The 25,244-nt window shown below is 39.0% G+C and overlaps 2 protein-coding genes across 2 annotated transcripts in view; one reads left to right on the top strand and one right to left on the bottom strand.

The window, feature by feature from the left end:
• peli3 (pellino E3 ubiquitin protein ligase family member 3) overlaps positions 1–3,630 on the bottom strand; it is a 39,412-nt gene extending 35,782 nt beyond the window's left edge. Inside the window, exon 1 of the mRNA XM_062994063.1 lies at positions 3,378–3,630. The gene's annotated coding sequence lies outside the window, so the exon portion shown is untranslated. The remainder of the gene's footprint in view (positions 1–3,377) is intronic.
• Positions 3,631–12,712: 9,082 nt separating this feature from the next.
• Positions 12,713–21,923, top strand: rce1a (Ras converting CAAX endopeptidase 1a). Its single transcript, XM_062993124.1, has 8 exons — positions 12,713–12,719; positions 14,256–14,358; positions 15,378–15,461; positions 17,169–17,247; positions 18,058–18,225; positions 18,337–18,408; positions 19,363–19,425; positions 21,408–21,923. The coding sequence occupies exons 3-8, from the start codon at positions 15,402–15,404 to the stop codon at positions 21,632–21,634; spliced, it is 669 nt and encodes a 222-aa protein (XP_062849194.1). The 5' UTR covers positions 12,713–12,719; positions 14,256–14,358; positions 15,378–15,401; the 3' UTR covers positions 21,635–21,923.
• The last annotated feature ends 3,321 nt before the right edge of the window (positions 21,924–25,244 follow it).

The raw sequence follows: 25,244 nt of genomic DNA, 5'->3' as shown, positions 1-25,244 counted from the left end.
TACACTGAAATACCGCCTTTAAAAAAATGTTGCATTTGTATGGTAGTAAACCTGTGTTTAAATCTGTATGCGCAACAACAGCTATATGAACAGTTTTAAATACCTTCAAAATCATCCTACACAGAGTAGGTTTACTTGACCTGCAGATACCTCAAATGCTACCAGTTTATTACTTATATGGACTTGTGGAAGCTATAGTACAGCCTACAGCATTGTTAATCCTAGAGTCTACAATAGATTGAACTACCATTCTTATCAGTGTGTTAACGTTAACACTCACAGAACACTCTTTCCTAGTATACGTTATGACACTGGGCTGGTTGGTTTCCACTCTTTTTGCAAGAGCGACAAGTTAACACTATCACCATGCCCCGCCTATCTGTTGAAAAAAACTGTCAGGTGTCCATTTTTTATTAAAGAAAGTACATTGTTGGGCATTTAAAGCCCCTCATAATAATGTAGGATTAACTAGCATTACATGATAAAAACTTGCAGAAATGATCAACAGTACAGTGTATAAATGCCGTTGCAGATCCAGAACAAATCTACATACAGTGTCATTATTTCAATAAACCAGGACTAGTACATTCCAAAAAGTTGTGCATCCACATACAACTGTGTGAACAACAGGTACAAACGGGGTCCAAAAAAGTTAGGACATGCAGTGATGTTATGGAACTTTCCATAGACAAATAAATAGGTAAGAGGTAAACAATGATCACAAACAGGTTAATCAATCATGTGCGAGAAAGGGGCATGGTTTGCCAACAGTACTGCACGAATGCCCGCCATATTTCACCATCTACAGTCCATAACAATATTTAAGGATTCTAAAATGATGGCACAATCTACATGTGGAAATGATGTAAAATGAACATGTGTGGTCTGGGGAGTCCACCTTAAATTGTTTTAGTTAATGATGGACATCATGTTAGTGTGGCTGTGTGTACTCACCATGGCTGCCTGGAAGCAGCTGTTTTAAAGATACTTTTAATTCAGACTTCTGGACATAAGATTTTGTCTCTTATCAAACTCACTCAGGTCTTTATGCTTGATCATACCTGCTGAATTTTAACATTTGTACTATGAGTAACTACCACCAGGCCAACATTTGATATATTCCTGACTGTGATGGGCACAAACGAGAACAGATTAAAAATACAGTTTAATATAAGCCACTTTATTTTGAAGAATTATTTTGGTATGGAAAATGCAAAAAATTTTAAAATGCAGTGTTTCTTACATTTCTTACTTTGACTTTTATTTGATTGCAGACAGTCTGAACCCAATATATTTCATGTTTTGTCTGCTCAACTTCATTTCATTTGTTAATAAACCTCCATTCCTGCATTTCAGGCCTGCAACACATTCCAAATAAAGTTGGAACTGGGGCAATTTAGGGCTAGTAATGAGATAAAAAAAACTAAATAATGATGTGATTCCAAACAGTTGATGTCAACAGGTGATTGTAATCATGGTTTGGTACAAAAGCAGCGTCCAGGAAAGGCTGAGTCTTTGATGAGCAAAAATGATCAGAGGATCTCCAGTTTGTCAACAAATGCATGAGAAAATTATTGAGATGTTTAAAAACAATGTATGAATTTCAGTGCGTAAAGGCCAAGGGTGCAAGCTTAAGCCAAACGCCTGTGATCTTCAATCCCTCAGACGGCACTGCATCAAGAACCGCCACTCAACAATAGCTGATATAACCACATGGGTGAGGGATTACTTTGGCAAACCTTTGTCAAGCACTACAATACAGAGTTACATGCACAAATGCCACTTAAAACTTTACTGTGCAAAAAAGAATCCTTATGTTAACCATGTCCAGAAGCGGCGTCGACTTCTCTGAGCTCGGAGGCATCTAAGATGGACCATCACACAGTGGAAACGTGTATTGTGGTCAGATAAATCAGCATTCCAGGTCTTTTCTGGAAAAAATGGACGTTGTGTGCTCCGGACCAAAGACGAAAAGGACCATCCAGCAACAAGTCCAAAAGCCAGGATCTGTCATGGTATGGGGCTGTGTCAGTGCCCTTGGCCAACGTAATTTACACTTCTGTGATGGCAGCATTAATACAGAAAAGTACATTGAGATCTTAGAGCAACATATGCTGCCTTCAAGACGTCATCTTTTCCAGGGACATCTATGCATTTTTCAACAAGACAATGCAAAACCACATGCTGCACACATTACAAAGGCATGGCTGTGGAGTGAGAGTGTACGGGTGTGATGTGTTAGATGTTTTGCATTTGACCCCCAAGCTGGACGGATTCCACGGATTGAAGTCAGTTCTTTCAAAACACAAACTTGTTCCATTTTATGGAGGGAAAACTCTCTTAACTGTGTCAAGCACAGATCCTGACCATTGTGGTCAGCTTTTTATTTCCCACTTTATAGGCTGGGATCCCATAACACAATGTGCCAAAATGTGCTGGCACCTTCCAGAAGGTTCGGACTGCGAGTGGAATAAACCTGTGGGAGCAACAGCTGGCATGTTAGTGCTAGATTTCTCAACTCCAGTATGTCACAGGGCAGGCGGACATTTTTGCCCACACCTAAACACCACAGAACCACAGAACCACAGACACCACGAGCATAACCAGCTTGTGATGAAGCACAGAGAAAAATGAACACTTGTAGAATTGCTGAGTCACGACGGTAAGAGTACATTTATATTTCAACGACCATGTCATGTCTGGGTGTGTTCATGACGTCTCCATGATTAGGGTATTTAAAACCAGAAAAATGTGGACACCAAATGTGGCATACAGATAATTTTATCTATCGACTGATTATTGTTACATGGGTATAATGTGATAGTAAGCAATATGCTACGCTGCTGTGCTATATTTAAACGCTTCTCGAATTGGGATCAGCCTCTTTCTCATTTTCAATGCAAATCAAAGCTTGGAATAGCAACAGACAGGCGTGATGGTTATGTAATGGGATTAGAATTGAAAATAGCACAGCTTTTTTTTTTTAAACGGTAGACTGCGGGGTGCTGAGCGTCTACTGTAATATAATCCGTAACACGCAGCACACGGGCACTGTTGATCATAACCCCGAATCTCCTCAAATCCATTTGTACTTTGAACTACAGTGACATGACGTTATAGCCATGTTGTAATATAATTAATTAACACGCGATCGATGCACAAACAATCAGAAACCGCCCACTGCAGAAACACGATTAACTGTGCAGACTGTTAGACTGGATGTATTTCTTATTCCACGGCGGAACAGAGGGGGACACACACGGGATTCCACTCATTTGCGCAGACTACTACGCAAGGCACAACGATACGACAAACCACAACACACGATCAGCCACAACATCAGAGCACATCAATAAGAAAAGCATACACACACACACCCTGCGTGGTCGGTCCCGTCGTTGCTTGATCGCTGGTTAATCCGTGTGCAGCATGAGAAGGACGCGCCGTGCTGCTGATTGACCTCCCGCAACGATTCTGCACAAGAAGCTCCGCATCACCTCACACCACGCTCATAATTTCACGCTACGCAGAGGATGATGTTAATCCGATTCAGGATTTTCGCTCCAAACTCCACACCCATCTCTGTTGCGTGTCTCATCAAGAACACGACGCAGGTGTTTCACCCTCGCCTGCAGACTACAGTGCGTCCGTGTGGTTGAATAGAACGCCGTAACTCGCATTAAGACCCGCCCACTTCCCCCCCCCACAGACGGCCACGCCCACCTGCTGGTTCTCCCCACACACTGATGCTGAGCGCAAAAAAACTCAGAAGCTTAAGCCATGATTGTCTTAGACACATTAATACACACGACAATATTTCGGTTTTTACCTTTTACTCCTACCATACTGTCAGTTTACCCTATTATACTCAAAATAATAACATGGCATCAATAAATTTGGAGCAAGCCATTTTGGGGGGCTAAAGGTTCCACTTTCAGAGATTAATAAGATGGTCAATAGGGCAAACAAATCTATCTATCTATCTATCTTCAGTATTTTCCCTCAGGATAAATAAAGTATCTATCTATCTATCTATCTATCTATCTATCTATCTATCTATCTATCTATCTATCTATCTATCTATCTATCTATCTATCTATCTATCTATCTATCTATATATATATATATCTTCAGTATTTTCCCTCAGGATAAATAAAGTATCTATCTATCTATCTATCTATCTATCTATCTATCTATCTATCTATCTATCTATCTATCTATCTATCTATCTATCTATCTATCTATCTATCTATCTATCTATCTATCTATCTGATGTGTTAGATGTCTCATGGGAAGTGGTCTGTCTATCTATCTATCTATCTATCTATCTATCCATCCATCTATCCATCCATCCATCCATCCATCCATCCATCCATCCATCCATCCATCATGACTAGCAGCATGAAAAAAGTTGAGCCCATTAGCCACCTGGCATTGAAAGCATGGTAAGCTTGTTGTAGTGCTGTTCCTCAGAAATGTTACAGGCAGAGATCTCTGGTTTGGACCTTGAAAGTAGACTCCAAAAGCGAAAGCATGGTGAAGGTCGCTAAAGGAATGTCACGAATGGTCTGCCTCTGTTGCAAGCAGCCAGGCCACTTTGCAGAGCAGTGCCCAAGGAAGAAGCGAGTGGCAGGCGAAGGGCAATGTATACCCCGCCATAAAAACACCTCCACCATGTATTTAAGCCAACTGGCAGTGCCATGAGTGCTTAACGACCTGGTCAACACCAGTCGACAATTAATCTGACATGTCATGGAGTATTAAATCACCATCCATCCTGGCAGCCATCAGATGTAAACGTCAACACTCTGACTGGACAAGCCATATAATAAAGATGAAACAACAATCCCTTTTGGCATTTTTTAATGGACCCTTCTGTGTTTGCTGGTCAAGACTGGCCTGCATCATGAAGTTCACCAATTAAGTTCTTGGTTGTTAGACAGTCTTCGTATGGTTACCAGTGACACACTTCTTAACCTTCATTAGGTCATCCTGAAAGTGTTTTGCAGTAACAAGGGGGAATTTATTTATATACTAGGATTTTAACATCATGTTTTACACACTTTGGTTACATTCATGACAGGACAGGTAGTTACTGGTTTCACAGTATTTATCAGTTCACAAGTTTAATGTCAAACACAGTCATGGACAATTTTGTATCTCCAATTCACCTCACTTGCATGTCTTTGGACTATGGGAGGAAACCGGAACTCCCAAAAGGAAACCCAAGCAGAAACAAGGAAAACATGCAAACCCCACAAAGAAAAGACCCAGACTGCTCCACCTGGGAATCGATCGATTTGGATTTTTCTGTTGACAGTTTGCTGAAGTGCACCTTGATGACTGCAACCCTGATCATGCACTCTATTAAACAGCCTGTGTTATTCCTCTCTGTATCCCTTATTTGGTTAACTGGCAATAATATTTTATAGTGAGGTGAATTGGAGATACTAAACTGTCCAGGACTGTGTTCGATATAACCTAATGAACTGAAGAACCTGGTGTAATGAGTAACTACCGTTCCTGTCATCAATGTAACCAAAGTGTAAAACATGACATTAAAATCCTAATAAACAAACAATAATATTTTATACTTACGTAATTGCCAGGAATTTCTGTTATGTATTGATTAAGTATGTGTTGATAAAGCATTTAATTAAAACAGTATGTTGACCAATCAAAGTCATTCATGCTTCAAATAATCCAAAGGTTGCCAGATTTCAGATAATGTACTGAAACCATTGCAAGTGAAAAGCACTATGATTCAAAGATGTTCACGGTTTACTGTTATGTAACTGCACCTGAAACGTTCTGCACACATTAGATATAACATTTCTGTTTGGAAGCTTCATCACAGCAGAATGTCAAAATTCAGGTAGGACAGGAGATTATTGATATTACTGCTCCTGGCAATGGATTTGATTTGTCAGCTCCTGTAACAGCAGGTAGGAGAAAGTTTTGTTGAAAACATTGCTGCCAAGCAAGTATTACTTGTTTAGGTTATTTCATTTAGCCTTCACATGTGTGTGTGTGTGTGTGTTTGTGGGCACACGTTCAGTTAAACTGCATTTCACCAGTTACCACTTACTTTTGGATTCAGTTGGCAGTTGCTGCAACTGTATGTGCATTAATTAATTATTTTATGAGCTATACTCATTAAGATTTGTTTTGCAGGTTTAGCTGATGACAATTCTAGAGTGTAAGAAATCCATTGACTCTTAACACCTCGTTCTAACGGTTAACAACCATGAGCTTTTATAAGCAGTTAAGGATCTAAAAGTAAAGATTTTTAGCGAATTTATGGCTACAGAGCAGGGAAAGGTTACAAATACATACTAAATCACTATTATAACTGAAGTTAGGAGAAACGGTGGAAGTCATGGATAGATCTGGAAAACCTCTCTGACAGAACTTTGGATGCTGACCAGTAGGGCAAATCAAAACCCCCATAAATCATGCAGGAAAGTTTAACTGGAACCCCTAAATCACATTTTCGTTTTGGGATGTATTTTGTCCTGTCATACCTGTTTTCTGTTTGATGAACCAGAGATGACGGCATCCTAGTGAAAGGCGTGAATACTGCTGACTGATCTCATCTGCACTTTTTTCTTTTTAAATCTTTTAATACTCCACTGATATATTAAAAGATTGATTTGTTTTCATTACTGTTTGCCAAATTAATTTATACAGTAATATATTTAGAAATGCATCAGTATAGCATTTTAAAATGGCAAATATTGTTGACTCACCAGGGTAAGATTTTATGCTGGATCTGGAAGTTGTATGACACTAAACAAATCAGCAGATGTTTTAAAAAGCAAGAGTCAGTTTTTTTATTAAGTGCATAAAATAAAGAGTGTATATGCAATTAATAATAATAATAATATTAATATTGCAGTAACGGCCCAGACAGGACACCAATCCATAGCAGGGCTTTGGCCATTCCACTTATTATGCCAAGTTCACACTACACGACTTTCCAAGTCTTTAGGTCGCTGTACAGTTCACACCACACAACTGGATCTCTTGTAATCGGGAGTCTTTCAAGTCAATGTGTATTTCACACTACACGACTGATCGGCGATAGGGGGTTTCACACTACACTATCTATCACCAACTGGAATTGCAGGCGAGCTTCTCTGGTCTCCCAAACTACGTTTTGTCATGAAAACAAACACGAGAAGAGACGAAATGTTTAGCGATACCACGTCCAAAAATGCACGTCAACAATAGCAAGCGATCGAAGTTTGTGCACTGATGTGCAGCGTAAAATCTAAGAGGAAAAATAAATGAATCTGAGTGGATTTGGCTACGCAAACAGCATGGATTGTTCTGTAGTGAGTTGGAGGTTAATAAATATTTTTGCAATGCAACGTTGGTGTTTTGTTTTGTACTGAACGATAAGGTTTAGAAATACTGTAAAACTTGTGTGTGTCGATGCATTCTGATATAAACTATATTAAGCCCCTGTCTCACCTGTTTACAACTCCTCCCCTGCATTTCCCCTCACACCGTATCTTGCGTTCTCATTGGCTGTTCGACATAGCACTCATTTCCAATCGGGTAACTCAGATTCAGATATCTGACATGCTAGAAATCTCGCTTCAGTCGCCGAGCGCTCAGCGAGCCGCACAGATCGAGTTGTTGAGTAGTTCACACATCTTGTGCCGACCAGTCGGTGAGCGAAAATCAGGGCAAAAATTGTGTAATGTGAACTAGGCATTAGACATAGCTAATCATGTCTATATGTAGATGCCCAACAGGCTGATAACATCGCTAAGGATTCAAACCCTAGATCTCGGCAGTAGTGGGCTAGATGAATTTACTGCTGTACCTCCTGAGCACCAATTACAACAACAACAATAATTTTGTATTACTGCATTATTGCATATAATAGCATTTTTGTTACAGTTTAAAAAGTTATCAAATAAATGCAATTTTTGTCATTCCAGAGTAAATTTAAGTATGGTCAGTAGATTTTCATTTAGAACACTTTTTGTCATGTCATACTGTTGTCTCCCTTCTTCCATTAGCAAGGTGTTTCGTTTAATGCACCACTGCCTGTGATCTCCAGAGTCGGTAGTACATTAAAATCCCGAGAGAGCTGGCATAATGTCTGGCACCAACAAGCACACCACAAACCACAGTCAGTGTCACTTAACTGATTCATTTTCTGAGAAATGTTGTGAAAAAACAGGCCATGAACAGTTCTACAGTCCTACAAGAATTGCCACTTACTGCTATTGTATTTTGGAGCTATATTATTATAACATACAGCCTTAGTGACAACATCAGTGAGCACTCATGGTGGACATTAAAGCTTGGTCTGAAGTATTCCATTTCATCCTTAAGGTGTTGATGGAGTTAAGGTCAGCCTGTAGACCAAACACAGTAATCTGTTTTTTACTGATCTCTGTTTGTGCACTTACAATTCCAGGGCTTTTCCCATTTTGTTGCAATACAGCAATCTTCCAGCAATTATATATAACTGTAACAGACCGAACAGGATGCCAGGGCTTTGGCTATTTAAAAACCCCATCAGCATTGCTGTGTCTGATCCACTCATACCAGCACAACACACACTAACACACCACCACCATGTCAGTGTCACTGCAGTGCTGAGAATAATCCACAACCTAAATAATACCTACTCTGTAGTGGTCCTGGGACAGTCCTGACCATTGAAGAACATTGTGAAAGGAGGCTAACAAAGCATGCAGAGAAACAGATGGACTACAGTCAGTAATTGTAGAACTACAAAGTGCTTCTATATGGTAAGTGGAGCTAGTAAAATGGACAGTGAGTGTAGAAACAAGGAGGTGGTTTTAATGTTATGGCTGATCATATTTATGTATATTTGCTTTTACATTGACTGTGCTTCAGCACCTGGTCATGCCATTTATAAGTTTTTGAGTCCTAATGCTTTAGGGCTGAGCAGCTTTTACTTCAATGTATTTTCACTTTACAATTACAACTCTTACCGTTAATTATACATGCAAAAACTGACAACCTGATTTTAAAAGTTGGCATCCTTTAATATTTATATGCTAAAAGTAACCAAACCTTTCAGTACTACTTCTCTCTCCACTGTTTGTCTGTGGAGATTGTATGCAGGGCTTTATGCAGCTGTTAACTATGGATTTGGCAGTGAATTTAAATACAACATGTTTGTTTATTAGGATTTTGTCATGTTTTACACTTTTGGTTACATTCATGACAGGAACGCTAGTTACTCATTACACAAGGTTATATCAAACACAGTAAATTTAGTGTCTCCAATTCACCTCACTTGCATGTCTTTGGACTGGGAGAAAACCGGAGCACCCGGAGGAAACCCACGCAGACATGGGGAGAACATTCAAACTCCACACAGGAAGGACCTGGACTGCCCCACCTGGGGATCGAACCCAGGACCTTCTTGCTGTAAGGCGACAGTACTACCCACTTAGCCACCGTGCTGCCCAATACAACATGTAAAAGAGGTGCCCAGTGTACTGTTTAAGTGTAATGATTTGGTGTTAGGTTGTTTTTGGTTTTATTAGTAGTCTTAATTTATTTAAAGCATTGTTATAAGTACAGAAATATGAGAACAAAATGGAAATATACACTGATGAGGCATAACATTATGACCACCTTCCTAATATTGTGCTGTGGTATCTGGCACAAAGATGTTAGCAGCAGATCCTTTAACTCCTGTAAGTTGTGAGATGGGGCCTCCATGATTCGGACTTGTTTTTCCAGCACATCCCACAGATGCTCAACTGGATTGGGATTTGGGGAATTTGGAGGTTAAGTCAACACCTCAAACTCGTTGTTGTTCTCCTCAAACCATTCCTGAACCATTTTTTGCTTTGTGGCAGGGCTCATTATCCTGCTGAAAGAGGCCACAGCCATCAGGGAATGCCGTTTCCATGAAAGGGTGTACATGGTCTGCAACAATGCTTAGGTAGGTGATATGTGTCAAAGTAACATCCACATGGATGGCAGGACCCAAGGTTTCCCAGCAGAACATTGCCCGAAGCATCACACTGCCTCCTCCAGCTTGCCCTCTTCCCATAGTGCATCCTGGTGCCATGCGTTCCCCAAGTAAGCGACGCACACGCAACCGACCATCCACGTGATGTAAAAGAAAACCTGATTGATCAGACCAGGCCAACTTCTTCCATTGCTCCGTGGTCCAGTTCCGATGCTCACGTGCCCATCGTTGGTGCTTTCGGCGGTGGACAGGTGTCAGCATGGGCACCCTGACTGGTCTGCGGGTATGCAGCCCCAATCGCAACAAACTGTGATGCACTGTGTATTTTGACACCTTTCTATCAGAACCAGCATTAACTTCTTCAGCAGTTTGAGCTACAGTAGCTTGTCTGTTGGATCGAACCACACGGGCCAGCCTTCACTCCCTACATGCATCAGTGAGCCTTGGCCGCCCATGACCCTGTGGCTGGTTTACCACTGTTCCTTCTTACGACTGGGAACACCCCACAAAAGGTGCAGTTTTGGAGACGCTCTGACCCAGTCGTCTAGCCATCACAATTTGGCTCTTGTCAAACTTGCACAAATCCTTACGCTCGCCCATTTTTCCTGCTTCTAACACATCAACTTTGAGGATAAAATATTTACTTGCTGCCTAATATATCCCACCCACTAACAGGTGCTGTGATGAAGAGATAATCAGTGTTATTCACTTAACTTGTCAGTGGTTATAATGTTATGCCTAGTGGGTGTATAAACCATAGTGTGAGTGTGTAAATAATAATTTTTTCTTGAATAATGTTAGACATAATAATAATAATAATATTAATAATAATAATAATAATGAATATACAGGTGGTATTGTATATTTTTGGTATATTAGATACCTCTGATACCAGTAAAACAGGTATTACGTCTCAAATTTAAAACTACAATAATTTTATGGATTTTGTTTACTACTAATAAAATAATTATATTTATACATTTAAAAAATATACATATAATAAATTCGAACTATTAGATTTGTATAGAACATAACCGCAGGAATAAAAAAAGCTGTCGCCCGTTAATGACGTCACTCGATGGCGCCCAAACACCAGCTTTTAACTTGTAGCAGCGATCAGATTGTTATAAACACAGTTCCGCGCTGTTAAACACATCAGTAACAATTAAAAGTAAAGCGGATTATAATTTAAAAGTCGGGTTGGACGTGCATGGTCCTCGCCATATCGGAGGACGGGATGGCGGGGATGAGGTCAGGGCAGATGGACAGTGACGAGGTGCAGTTTGTGGCTCCTGATGGATTGTGCTGGATCTCTGTGCTGTCCTGTTTACTGCTCGCCTGCTCTTATGTGGGCAGTTTATATGTGTGGAAGAGTGATTTACCCAGGTACACACTGATTTACCCAGGTACACACTGATGATCTGTTAGTGTATATGTGTGGAAGAGTGATTTACCCTGGTACACACTGATATGTGTGGAAGAGTGATTTACCCTGGTACACACTGATATGTGTGGAAGAGTGATTTACCCAGGTACACACTGATGATGTGTTAGTTTATATGTGTGGAAGAGTGATTTACCCAGGTACACACTGATTATCTGTTAGTGTATATGTGTGGAAGAGTGATTTACCCAGGTACACACTGATGATCTGTTAGTGTATATGTGTGGAAGAGTGATTTACCCTGGTACACACTGATATGTGTGGAAGAGTGATTTACCCTGGTACACACTGATATGTGTGGAAGAGTGATTTACCCAGGTACACACTGATGATGTGTTAGTTTATATGTGTGGAAGAGTGATTTACCCAGGTACACACTGATTATCTGTTAGTGTATATGTGTGGAAGAGTGATTTACCCAGGTACACACTGATATGTGTGGAAGAGTGATTTACCCAGGTACACACTGATGATGTGTTAGTTTATATGTGTGGAAGAGTGATTTACACAGGTACACACTGATGATGTGTTAGTTTATATGTGTGGAAGAGAGATTTACCCAGGTACACACTGATGATGTGTTAGTGTATATGTGTGGAAGAGAGATTTACCCAGGTACACACTGATGATGTGTTAGTTTATATGTGTGGAAGAGAGATTTACCCAGGTACACACTGATGATCTGTTAGTTTATATGTGTGGAAGAGTGATTTACCCAGGTACACACTGATGATGTGTTAGTTTATATGTGTGGAAGAGAGATTTACCCAGGTACACACTGATGATGTGTTAGTTTATATGTGTGGAAGAGTGATTTACCCAGGTACACACTGATGATGTGTTAGTTTATATGTGTGGAAGAGAGATTTACCCAGGTACACACTGATGATGTGTTAGTTTATATGTGTGGAAGAGTGATTTACCCAGGTACACACTGATGATCTGTTAGTTTATATGTGTGGAAGAGAGATTTACCCAGGTACACACTGATGATCTGTTAGTTTATATGTGTGGAAGAGGGATTTACCCAGGTACACACTGATGATCTGTTAGTTTATATGTGTGGAAGAGAGATTTACCCAGGTACACACTGATGATGTGTTAGTTTATATGTGTGGAATTGTGATTTACCCTGGTACACACTGATTTACCCAGGTACACACTGATGATCTGTTAGTTTATATGTGTGGAATTGTGATTTACCCAGGTACACACTGATTTACCCAGGTACACACTGATGATCTGTTAGTTTATATGTGTGGAATTGTGATTTACCCAGGTACACACTGATTTACCCAGGTACACACTGATGATCTGTTAGTGTATATGTGTGGAAGAGTGATTTACCCAGGTACACACTGATATGTGTGGAAGAGTGATTTACCCAGGTACACACTGATGATGTGTTAGTTTATATGTGTGGAAGAGTGATTTACCCAGGTACACACTGATGATGTGTTAGTTTATATGTGTGGAAGAGTGATTTACCCAGGTACACACTGATGATGTGTTAGTTTATATGTGTGGAAGAGTGATTTACCCAGGTACACACTGATGATGTGTTAGTTTATATGTGTGGAAGAGTGATTTACCCAGGTACACACTGATGATGTGTTAGTTTATATGTGTGGAAGAGTGATTTACCCAGGTACACACTGATGATGTGTTAGTTTATATGTGTGGAAGAGAGATTTACCCAGGTACACACTGATGATGTGTTAGTTTATATGTGTGGAAGAGTGATTTACCCAGGTACACACTGATGATGTGTTAGTTTATATGTGTGGAAGAGAGATTTACCCAGGTACACACTGATGATGTGTTAGTTTATATGTGTGGAAGAGTGATTTACCCAGGTACACACTGATGATGTGTTAGTTTATATGTGTGGAAGAGTGATTTACCCAGGTACACACTGATGATGTGTTAGTTTATATGTGTGGAAGAGTGATTTACCCTGGTACACACTGATGATGTGTTAGTGTATATGTGTGGAAGAGAGATTTACCCAGGTACACACTGATGATGTGTTAGTTTATATGTGTGGAAGAGTGATTTACCCAGATACACACTGATGATGTGTTAGTTTATATGTGTGGAAGAGTGATTTACCCAGGTACACACTGATGATCTGTTAGTTTATATGTGTGGAAAGGTATGGGGGTGCTTTATTGCCTATGACATGAGTGACCTGCATTTGTGTTAAGGTACTATTGTTGACATTAAGGCATACATTGAGATTTAGAGTCATATGCTTCCATTAAAGTGACGTCTTTTCCTGAAAAGTCCATGATTATTTCAGCAGGATGATGCCAGGCCTTATTCTGTATGTGCCACAACAGTCTGGCTTTAAAGACACAGAGTGTGTGTTTGACTGGCTTGCCTGCAGTCCATATCTATCTCTTATTGAAAATGTAAGGTGCAGCCTTAAGCTGAAAATCAGACGACAGCGACCCTAAGTGTTGAGCACCTGAAGTATCGTATCAGACAAGAGTGGACAAAAATAGCATGTCAAGGACCATTGTTACTAGCCATAAGATTAGGCTAGTAACACTGGTACTAAAGCTCTGAAGCTCTAAAGCAATATTGACATTTTGACGGCCAGTATATGCTCCAGTACCAATACCAATTTGAAGGCCAGTATCTACTTTATAATTTAATTTGTCAGTTGACCATCTTCAATATATGTAAATGTAGTTGATCATGAATAAATACAATGTCTAGTTTTGCCATATCTAATAGGTTACCCATCCTAATTAGTTTTGACTTTGAACAAATCAGTTTGAAGACTAAATGATCAAAATGAACTGTGTATTTGTATTCTTGTGCTACAAGGGACCATCCATCAGTGATAAAGAGACGCTTTACTAGTGTGCTGATTGTCTCAGCTCTGTCTCCGCTCTTTGTGTGGTCATGGAAGGAGTTTACAGGCATCCAGGTGAGATTTTCTAAGCTACAACACAACACACACACACACACACACACACACACACACTTGGTGGGTATATAAGATGTGACACATACACTGATCAGCCATAACATTAAAACCACCTCCTTGTTTCTACACTCACTGTCTGTTTTATTAGCACCACTTACCACATAGATGCACTTTGTGGTTCTACAATTACTGACTGTAGTCCATTTGTTTCTCTGCATGCTTTTTTAGCTTGCTTTCACCCTGTTCTTCAATGGTCAGGACCACCACAGGACCACCACAGAGCAGGTGTTATTTAGGTGGTGGATGATTCTCAGCACTGCAGTGACACTGACATGGAGGTGGTGTGTTAGTGTGTGTTGTGCTGGTATGAGTGGATCAGACACAACAGCGCTGCTGGAGTTTTTTAAACACCTCACTGTCACTGCTGGACTGAGAATAGTCCACCAACCTAAAATATCCAGCCAACAGCGCCCCATGGGCAGCGTCCTGTGACCACTGATGAAGGTCTAGATGACCAACTCAAACAGCAGCAACAGATGAGCGATCGTCTCTGACTTTACATCTACAAGGTGGACCAACTAGGTAGAAGTGTCTAATAGAGGTATTTAAACATTCCAGAAGTGCTGCTGTGTCTGATCCACTTATACCAGCACAACACACACTAACACACCACCACCATGTCAGTGTCACTGCAGTGCTGAGAATGATCCACCACCTAAATAATACCTACTCTGTGGTGGTCCTGTGGGGGTCCTGACTATTAAAGAACAGGGTGAAAGCAGGTTAAAAAAGTATGTAGAGAAACAGATGGACTTCAGTCAGTAATTGTAGAACTACAAAGTGCTTCTATATGATAAGTGGAGCTGATAAAATGGACAGTGAATGTAGAAACAAGGAGGTGGTTTTAAAGTTATGGCTGATCAGTGTATATACATGTATAATGCAAATGTACATTTAGTTTATTACTATTTCAGTAGCTGTCTGATCTGATGCTGATGTCTAGTATGTCTTCTATGTAGCCTTCTCCCTCTTTACTAGCTCTCATGGGAATTCGATTTGAGGGCCTCATTTCTGCTATCATTCTCCCCCTCCTGCTCACCATGGTAAGAAACTATGTCACAGAGTTTAATTATGAAATATTAATAAAAGTTTTACAGGCCTCATGTAATGCTAAAGCTGTAATATTATAAGACATATGCTAAAGCAGTAATGTTATGTCCTAAAAGGTTTATTATTGTATAAGCTATTGATTCTGCATTAAACCTTTTGCACTACACACTAGCAATGTACTAAACCACATATAAATAAAACTGCAAAAGAAAATGTGGTCAGTGAAAATGCAACAATGTGTGTTTATAATTACTACAGTATTTTGTAGGACTGTCATGGAAACCATATAAATACTGTCAGCGATAAGAAGTTATTCGACAATATCTTAAAATCCATTGGTGTGGTGTTTTTTAGATTTGTTTTTTGTCTTCTCTTTTAGTGTTTACATTTACATTTTCGGCATTTAGCTGACGCTTTTATCCAAAGCGATTTTTGTGACAACAGTGGCAATCTGGCAGTGGTGAGGCTTGAACCGGCAACTTTCTGATTAGTGGACCAGTACCTTAACCACTAGGCTATAGCTGCCCCCGTGTGTTGCTATAAGACCTAATGTGTGCTCTCTATACAAACCAGACAAAACTGAGCACAGCAAATTCAAGCCAAGTGCTAAACGAAGCGGCTGTTCGTTGTTAATTTGACATTAAATAAATACATTTTACTTGGAAGGAACTACTTTGTATTCCTGGCTGGATGCTTGACCAATCTTCTTACCAGAATTGCTATAGCACTCAAGACAGAACAGAGAGCACATCCTCCCCTTAGACACTTTCAATTGTGTCTGTTGCACGCCAAGCCAGACCAGACCAGGCTAGTGAAGCTGCTGATACGCCAACTCCTTGTAGTGGTGGGCCGGTGCATTTGACTGCTGTATTACCAACCCTTCAAACATGCTTCTGGTCACAGCCTTCCTCCAGGAGTTATTTTTGCCATTTAAGCAACATTTAATTCTGCCATTGAAATAAACTATCGAAAAGTTTGCATTAACTTCTTAAAGTTCAAATATTTTAAAACACTATGAATAGAAAATGAAAGTGCAGATGAGTGAAAACATTAGGACCACCCCCACAGAATGTGCATGGTAATGGTCAGGGATATATTAAATGTTGGACTGATGGCCAGATGACTGACTTTAAGTGTCTCAGAAACGAGTTGGTGCTCACAGACCAGCTGTACTGGGTATCCAACAAAAGTGGTCCAAGGAGGGACAAGCCAATGGGTTTTTAAGCGGTCAGGACTGACAAGAAGACACAAAGGCTTGTCTCAGATGTTGGGTAATTTTAACAGTGGTGGCTCTGAATGTGTGAGAACAGTGCATCAAACCCCATTCTGTGTATTGTGTTGTGTAGTTGCAGGCCAGTGAAAGGACTGGACTAGACTGGAAATGAGAGCAATAGAAGAAGGTTGAATAGCTTAATGAATTCTGTTTTTTTTTGTACATGGCTGGCCACATGTGCATTGTTTACCTGTTGGCACCAGAATGCATTGCTGGACAATCCATACCACTATGTACAGTTGAAAGACCTGCTGGTAATGTCCTGGTGCTAGATAGCAGTACTCTTTTAGTTATCTTGTACTAAGATCTGTTTTGACAGCATATTAGGCAGGTGGTCTTAATGTTTTGGCTCACTTGTGTATGCTAAAAGGATTAGAACTTCGGTAATTAAAATATAAAGACTAAGATTTGTCTTTGTCTGTGTTAGGTCCTGTTTTTGGGCCCCCTTTTTCAGCAAGCTTTGGACTGTCCATGGGGCTTCATTGATGGAGTCAAAGTGGCTGTTGGTAAGGAACACAAGGTGTTTATGACTTAAACAGTGTTTGGGTCTCTGTCTGTTTTTTTAGGCATGTTGAGCAATTTTGATTAGCAATTACTATCATGGGAAATATTTTTTTGGTGTGTAATAGTGTAATTGCTGGGCACTGTTGTTCAAAATTTCAGTTAAACTTAAACACAAGATTTGAATCAAGGTAAATCTTGATTAAACTGAGAAGCTTATAGTAGGTTTTTATGGGGAGTTTTAGAGTTTTAGGATATGGATTTTAGGTTCAAGTTTAACAAAATGATACTATTATATGAATTATTGTTATATGCCTTATAGAAGCCTTAACTTTCACCAGTTTTTTGTTTGTATTAGGGGTACCTTTTTGTTGTTTACTGTTAAGTGGGGTAAGCAATTCAAAATAATATGAACTCAGATCATTAGGTCAAATAATTGTATTGCATAGCCATGTAATGGTCATTAATTTAAGACAGGACTGGGTGCATCTTATGGTGCAAACACTGTTCTCCAACAGTGTTTCCAAATTTAAAAGTGCTCAAAAGTTATGGTCTTTCAAATCCCCCAAATAAAATCTCAAAACCACTTTTGGGATGTAAAAAGACTGAACGATATCTTCAGCCTCCCTTATTTGTTTAACAATATTGTTCATTTAAGAAGTATTACAGCTTATCAAGACTGCAAGGAGAAAACTGTTCTACATTGTTCTTGCTTCTTAGAATGGATATAATGTGTGTATACTCTGTTGTGCGTCTGCTCAAGTCTTTTTTTTGGTGTAGCTGTTGATATTAATCATCTTTTATCTTGACTGCAGACCCCAGCTTCTGGGCACTATGTATGAGTGACATGCGCTGGCTGAGAAATCAGGTGGTGGCACCTCTAACAGAGGAACTGGTGTTCCGGGCTTGTATGTTGCCCATGCTGGTGCCCTGTGCTGGACCTTCCACAGCCATCTTCACATGCCCACTTTTCTTTGGTGTGGGTGAGTATCAGAATGCAGACTTATAAGAGTAAAAGCAAAAAATGATCTGGCTTTAAGAAGAAGTTGTAATGCAGATGCGTTGATGATTTGCTGTATGATTTTTCCCTACAGCTCATTTTCACCATGTCATTGAGCTGCTACGTTTTCGGCAAGGCACAATCTCAGGAATTTTTCTCTCTGCAGGTAAGTGGCACCACCACCAGAGTTACAAGGTTCCATTGTATTATTAATACTTGCAAGTCAAATTTTACATTCACTTGTAATGGACCTTTACTTGTAAGGAACTACTTTGTATTTAAAAAAACTTTTGGCTGAATCCTTGACCAATTCGCTTACCGGGATTGCTATAGCGCTCCAAACACAGAACAGAGAGGACAAAGAAATGTTCATCTGCATCTGTGCCGGCGCCTTAACTAGATAGTACGAGTCTTCATCTTTCTGTTACAGTGACAAGAAAGTAACCTCTCATCCAGCCCATCCTCCCCTTAGACACTTTCAATTGTGTCTGTTGCACGCCAAGCCAGACCAGGCTAATAAAACTGCTGAAATGCCAACTCCTTGTAGTGGTGGGCTGGTGCATTTGACTGCTGCATTATCAACACATCAAACATGCTTCTGGTCACAGCCCTCCTCCAGGAGTTATTTTTGCCATTTAAGCAACTTTAGTCCAGCTGTCAATTTTGAATCATGTGCTTGTTTATTATGTGACAACCTCTAAGATTGTAGCAGTGTAAAACTTGCTGGGCTGTTCACATGGCAGACCTGTTTTTTTGTGGTTCATGTGATTTATTGGCTTACTCAGACAAATTTCCTCAACAGCTTGGATTTCTTTTCAAATACAAAGAGACCACTTTGTATACAAAGAGTTTGTACAAATCTTGGGTCTTCGGGACTTAACTTTTATGACTTCTTAAAATTAAGATCTGTACAGAGCTCCCTATAAATTTCTATTGTAATGTTTGGGGCTCAGTATAAAGGCTGTTGTGGCCTCCAATAACTAATGCATTACCAATGTATACTATCTTCGTAATTGCTGGATGTATATTTTTGACAAAATGCCTCAAACATGCCTAACAATTTATATGTAAACTTTTGACTTTAACTTGATAAACTCATGGTTTTATATTTATGTTGCAGTGTTCCAGTTTTCATACACGGCAGTATTTGGAGCTTACACGGCATTTATATTCCTCAGAACAGGTTAGTCTGGACTTTAAACTTCAAAGTTAAAGTTAGATCATAGAATATGGAATATAAGTTACAAGAATATGGTCTTGTAACTTACTTATTTACTCTTATACTTGATGCTTTGCATCAATGACGCTGTCTGTTCTTGTGTATTTGTAAGAAATAGCTCAAGGGCTATAATCGACTGTGCAGACCTTGGAAGTATAAAGTAGATTCAGAAAGTATTCAGACCCACTGACTTTTTGCAGTTGTTAAATAGATATTTTTACTCACTTTTACTTACATTACAAAGTGAATATGTCTTAGAGTTTTTGTAAAATTAACTGAAAAGCAAACACCAGACACCTTGTAGTGACAGTAAATTTTGGTGAGGTGCATTGTTTGCTGTATTTGTCATTGAGATGTGTTTAGAACTTAATTGGAGTCCTTGTGTTTTTATTTGAATTGATTAGACATGCACACTCTCTGTCAGGACAAAACTAAGCTATGAAGTCCATAAAACTGTCTTTGGATCTCTGTGATTAAATTGTAGCAAGACATAAATCAGGGCAATTTTTTATTTTTTTTTTAATAATATCCAGTTCATTAAAATGTAAAATTTTTGCGTTTACATTCACATATTTTACCTAAAGCAACATTTTGTTATTTAAAATTTTTACTACATTAGTTCATCTGTTTCTTTTACCCAAACATTTGCAAAATCCTTTTTGAAATGTGCTGCTGAATTTGTAAGTTATGTTTGTGTTCAGCACATCTGCACAAAATCAACACAACAAAAAAATCTAGCTCAAATATAAATCAACATGGTAAACATGTAATAGGGACTAACTTTATCTCATGATGGTTTGGAGTGCCCACCATGGTCAAAAATACATTCAAGTGCATAAAATGACAGGAATAATATTCATTAGTTTAGAGGTTTTTATAGTAATTAGAGATTTAGCATGTTCTCATAGGCAGAATATTAAATCTGTTAACTACATATGGAACATGCAGTAAAATCTGATTTTTATTCTCCTGATCCTGTATTAATTAACAGAATTACTAAGAAGAGACTATACATTTTTGGCTAACCAACCTTTAGATTTTATAAGTTTGACTTTGATGCCTGCAACACACTCAAAAAAGTTGTGATAGAAGCATGTTTACCACTCTTTTACATCACCTTTTCGATTAATTACACTTTTAATCATTTTGAAACTGAGGATACTTATTGTTACAGTTTTGTTTCTTGCTTGATACAAGACTTCAACTGCTTAACAGTCCATGGTCACCATTGTCCAATTCTATTCTGCATTATGCACCATACATTTTAAAAAGGAAATAAAAATGTGTTAAGTGCCAGTGGTTTTCTGAGGTACTCCCAAGCCCATGTGGAACTGTGGTTTTACATACAATGCCGTCTGAGGGCTCGAAGGGCACAGTCATGATTTCCTCACCTGGTACAAATTCACCTGTGTATTATACGGTGTAACGTGAATACTAATGAAAACGTTTCACTCTTGTTTCAACTCATTTTTAACCTGTCCTAACCTTTTGACTGTGCTGCAGGCATTAAATTAAACATGTGTTTATGTTTAAAAAATGGGTGTTGGTCAGGAAAAACATTAAAAGTAATTTCTTTATACATTTGTCTGTTAAATAAAGGTTTAACAGAATTAAAATCACATTGATTTTATTTAGCATGACCTGGGGCAGGTTTATACTTTTAAGTAAAAAAGATTGTCAGCTTCATTGTTTGGGCAGCTACAGACCCTTACAGGAGTCCCTTCACAGAAAATGTCAATTTTCATTTAATTTAAAGTAATAATAATAAAGGCTTTTATTAATACTGTTAAAATTAGTAATGATCATATAATTATAATACTACTAGAAATGTTCATTTTAAAATACATTTGTATATTGATGTCTTTTTTTTAATTAAAACTACAATTTTTTGTACATATGTTTAATCAAAAACTCGTCAGCATTTGTATTGCTCTGTTGTTTTCCAGGTCACTTGGTAGGCCCTGTGCTGTGTCACTCTTTCTGTAACTACATGGGTTTCCCTGCTGTGAGTTCAGCTCTGGAGCATCCACAGCGCCTCACTGTTCTATCCTTTTACGTGCTGGGCGTTGTGCTCTTCCTCCTCCTCCTCTTTCCCCTGACTGACCCACTGTTCTACGGCTGGCCTACACCTGTCTGCACACTCACCTCTACACTCAACTACCTTTGCTCCTGATTCCTCACCTTGTTTCTCTTCAGTACCCACGCTCAGAGAGGTCACCAGTGTCTCAGCCTCTTCTATGTGGTGGGTTTGATGCAGATTATGAGAGCTTGGTTTAAAAAAAAAAGGTATGAGAACTACATACCTCGACATATGTACTTCAGACCATCAGAATCGCATTTTGAGCATGAAGCGAGTCAAATGAAGTCAGCGATTCAGTCTCTGAAAGAGTTCGAAGAAGACGGGTATTTATACATCGCTGCATGTCTATTGTTGTAATTAAGACAATATATTTGGATTCAGGTTTATAGGGGTATAGTGTTTTACTATTTTACTACTTTACTATAAAGGGATGTACACTGTATTTTTGCATCACTGCTGGATATGAATGACACATGTTGGTGTTTTGCATAATCTTGGCTAGAATTTATGCATAAGCTGCTTTGTCTGGCACTAGCACTTGAAGAACAGTGTTCATATCTTTACAGAACCTTTTTTTGTACCACAGAAATGAATCAACAATTATTTACTGCTCATCGAATTTTGACTTAGCAATGTATGTCCAATTCTGGGTTTGTTATAGGGGAAGTTATTTTATTAAGTTATTACTGGTCATTTAGAGAGTAAAGGATATTTTCGTAAAGATTTACCTGTCGCTGACCTCATGCCAGACAGGTAAATCTTTGTATTTAACAGAACTAAGGTAATTTATAAAATGTACCAGCTTTTATGAATAAGAACACACCATTCACATAATTCATTTATGCAACGGTTTGTGACCTTGTGTGGACTGTTTTATGCCCAGTGTGACCGATAAAAAAATGTTTTATTGGTGAGGCAAACAAGCTCCAACAGTACGTTTACAATTAGACATTGCAGTAAAATTCTGGTGTTTTATTATAGTGTAGAAACATAATATATGACCAAATGATCAAGGCACACTTTGTCTTACTAAGTAATAGAACGATTTTGATATGGAAATAGTCACTTTAGTCAATGTGTGAAATTCTACAATTGGAAATAAATAAATCATACTGTAAGGAATTCTTAATGTACAACCATGGTAACATTTGAACTTCTTTTGAACAGTTGATTTAGTTTGAAATTATACTTTAACTTCTAAATCATTTCAATAAAAATATCCATTCCATTTTTTTAGTTGCAAATTACTAGATGTGGGTAGTAATGTATATTTTACTTGGTTGCAGCTCCTTGTGCAACTTTCAAGTAATTTGGGTACGTTTCACTCCAGCTGAAGTAAAGATTAACATAGCTTGAGTTGCCAACATGTCTTTACTACTAGGTTTTACTTTCTATAGCTGAATTCCAGATGGCTTTCTAGTGTGCATACACTGCCTATTTTGTATTGATTGTGCATGTGACGGTCAGAGATATATTAAATGTTGGCATGATGGTAGTTACTCGCAGTACATGTTGAATATACCAGATATGGGCAGCATAAAGACCTGAGTGACTTTGGGTCAAGTCATAATGGCTAGATTGAAGGATTTTTAAAGTTTGCTCTTGCCATATAGAACAAAATCGAGGCTGTATGTATTCCTGTCAGTAGGATGTATTCTTGTAATAAGATGAGGTAAATACATTTACTTCAACAGCAGTTTGGGCTAACTTTACCCACTTCTGCAAAATAAATATGCCCTATTTGATTACCAGATTAGAAACAGAAATACCAAGATGTGTTCGGATATCCAGATATAAAAATAACCTTGCTTATCCCTAATGTCTAATTTTACATCCCAATTCAACTCATTCGTTTTGATCTAGTGTTTATGCTTGCAGGATGTTTGTGTGCATGTATGGCATCTTTTCTGTGGAGTCCTTTTATATAGCGATGGAAACCACTACTCTGCACACTGCTACACTGCTACACTGTGCATTTATAGCAGTACAGAAACCCCTACTGTCAGTTAGTACTACCATGAATTTATTCTGATCCACAAAGTCTACAATTAGACAGTAATGTTTTGTAGTTCAGCATAGATACACTAATCATCCATAACATTAAAACCACCTCCTTGTTTCTACACTCACTGTTCATTTTATCAGCTCCACTTACCATATAGAAGCACTTTGTAGTTCTACAATTACAAACTGTAGTCCATCTGTTTCTCTACATATCTTTTTAACCTGCTTTCACCCTGCTTTCACCCTGTTCACCACCACAGAGCAGGTATTATTTAGGTGGTGGATCATTCTCAGCACTGCAGTGACACTGACATGGTGGTGGTGTGCTAGTGTGTGTTGTGCTGGTATAAGTGGATCAGACACAGCAGTGCTGCTGAAGTTTTTAAATACCGTGTCCACTCTTTGTCCACTCTACTAGACACTCCTACCTAGTTGGTTCACCTTGTAGATGTAAAGTCAGAGACGATCGCTCATCTATTGCTGCTGTTTGAGTTGGTCATTTTCTAGACCTTCATCAGTGGTCACAGGACGCTTCCCACGGGGCGCCGTTGGCTGGATGTTTTTGGTTGGTGGACTATTCTCAGTCCAGCAGTGACAGTGAGGTGCTGTGTCTTATTCACTCATACCAGCACAACACACACTAACACACCACCACCATGTCAGTGTCACTGCAGTACTGAGAATGATCCATCACCTAAATAATACCTACTCTGTGGTGGTCCTGTGGGGGTCCTGACCATTAAAGAACAGCATGAAATGGGGCTAACAAAGCATACAGAGAAATAGATGGACTACAGTCAGTAATTGTAGAAGTACAAAGTGCTTCTATATGGTAAGTGGAGCTGATGACATGGACAGTGAGTGTAGAAACAAGGAGGTGGTTTTAATGTTATGGCTGATCGGTGTAAATGCAGATGTGCACATTATTTTAGATCATTTATGTTTTATAATTCACTTTAAATCAAAAAGCTATTTTTCTCTACAGAGTATATGTTGCTTCAGTATAGCTCAAAAGCTGTCAAAATGATGATTTAAATATAAGTGTGATTAAATATGAAGCTAGCATTATGTTTTGATATGTTGTCTATGTGAAACCATACTATTAGCAAAACCTAAGCAATAAAAATAGCTCAAATCAGGGATTTAAATAGTCCATAGTTTTGTAGTTAAGCTCAGTATTTATCTGGGTCATTTTAAATGCATTTTCAAAGTTCTGGTTGACTGATTTTAGCTTTGAGCCATCACACTGACATGTTTATGAAAGGCTGCTTGGGAATGCTGCTCTATGTAATTGCTTTTTTGATGGTTGCGGGTCAAACGTTGCTCCTTTTGCGCTATAGCGCTTTATATCGCCTCGTTTATCAGTGTATCATGTATTTGAAAAGAGCCATCAGCTAATTTTGTTCATGTTAGCTCCTAGAGTAGTGTGCTGAAATCAAACAACAACTGTAAGCTCTTGTCAAAGGTGGTCAACTTGCTAGCCATTTTCTGGAGTACTTTTTTCTCTCAGTGCTAATTCTTACAGCTTTCGGTTTCAAACCTGTCTTTAAAAGGCAAATCTTTGTGCCGCTCAGGTGGCGCAGCGGTAAAAAGATACGCTGCAACCGGAGCTGGATCTCGAGTACGTCGTATCGAATCCAGCTCTGCCTTACCGACCGAGGCTGAGAGGCTATATGAACAACAATTGGCCTGTTGTTCA

The sequence above is a fragment of the Trichomycterus rosablanca genome, chromosome 4 (assembly GCF_030014385.1).
Source record: "Trichomycterus rosablanca isolate fTriRos1 chromosome 4, fTriRos1.hap1, whole genome shotgun sequence".
NCBI classification, from domain to species: Eukaryota; Metazoa; Chordata; class Actinopteri; order Siluriformes; family Trichomycteridae; genus Trichomycterus; species Trichomycterus rosablanca.
The sequence above is the reverse complement of the archived record's forward strand: the minus strand, read 5'-3'. Positions and strand labels throughout refer to the sequence as shown.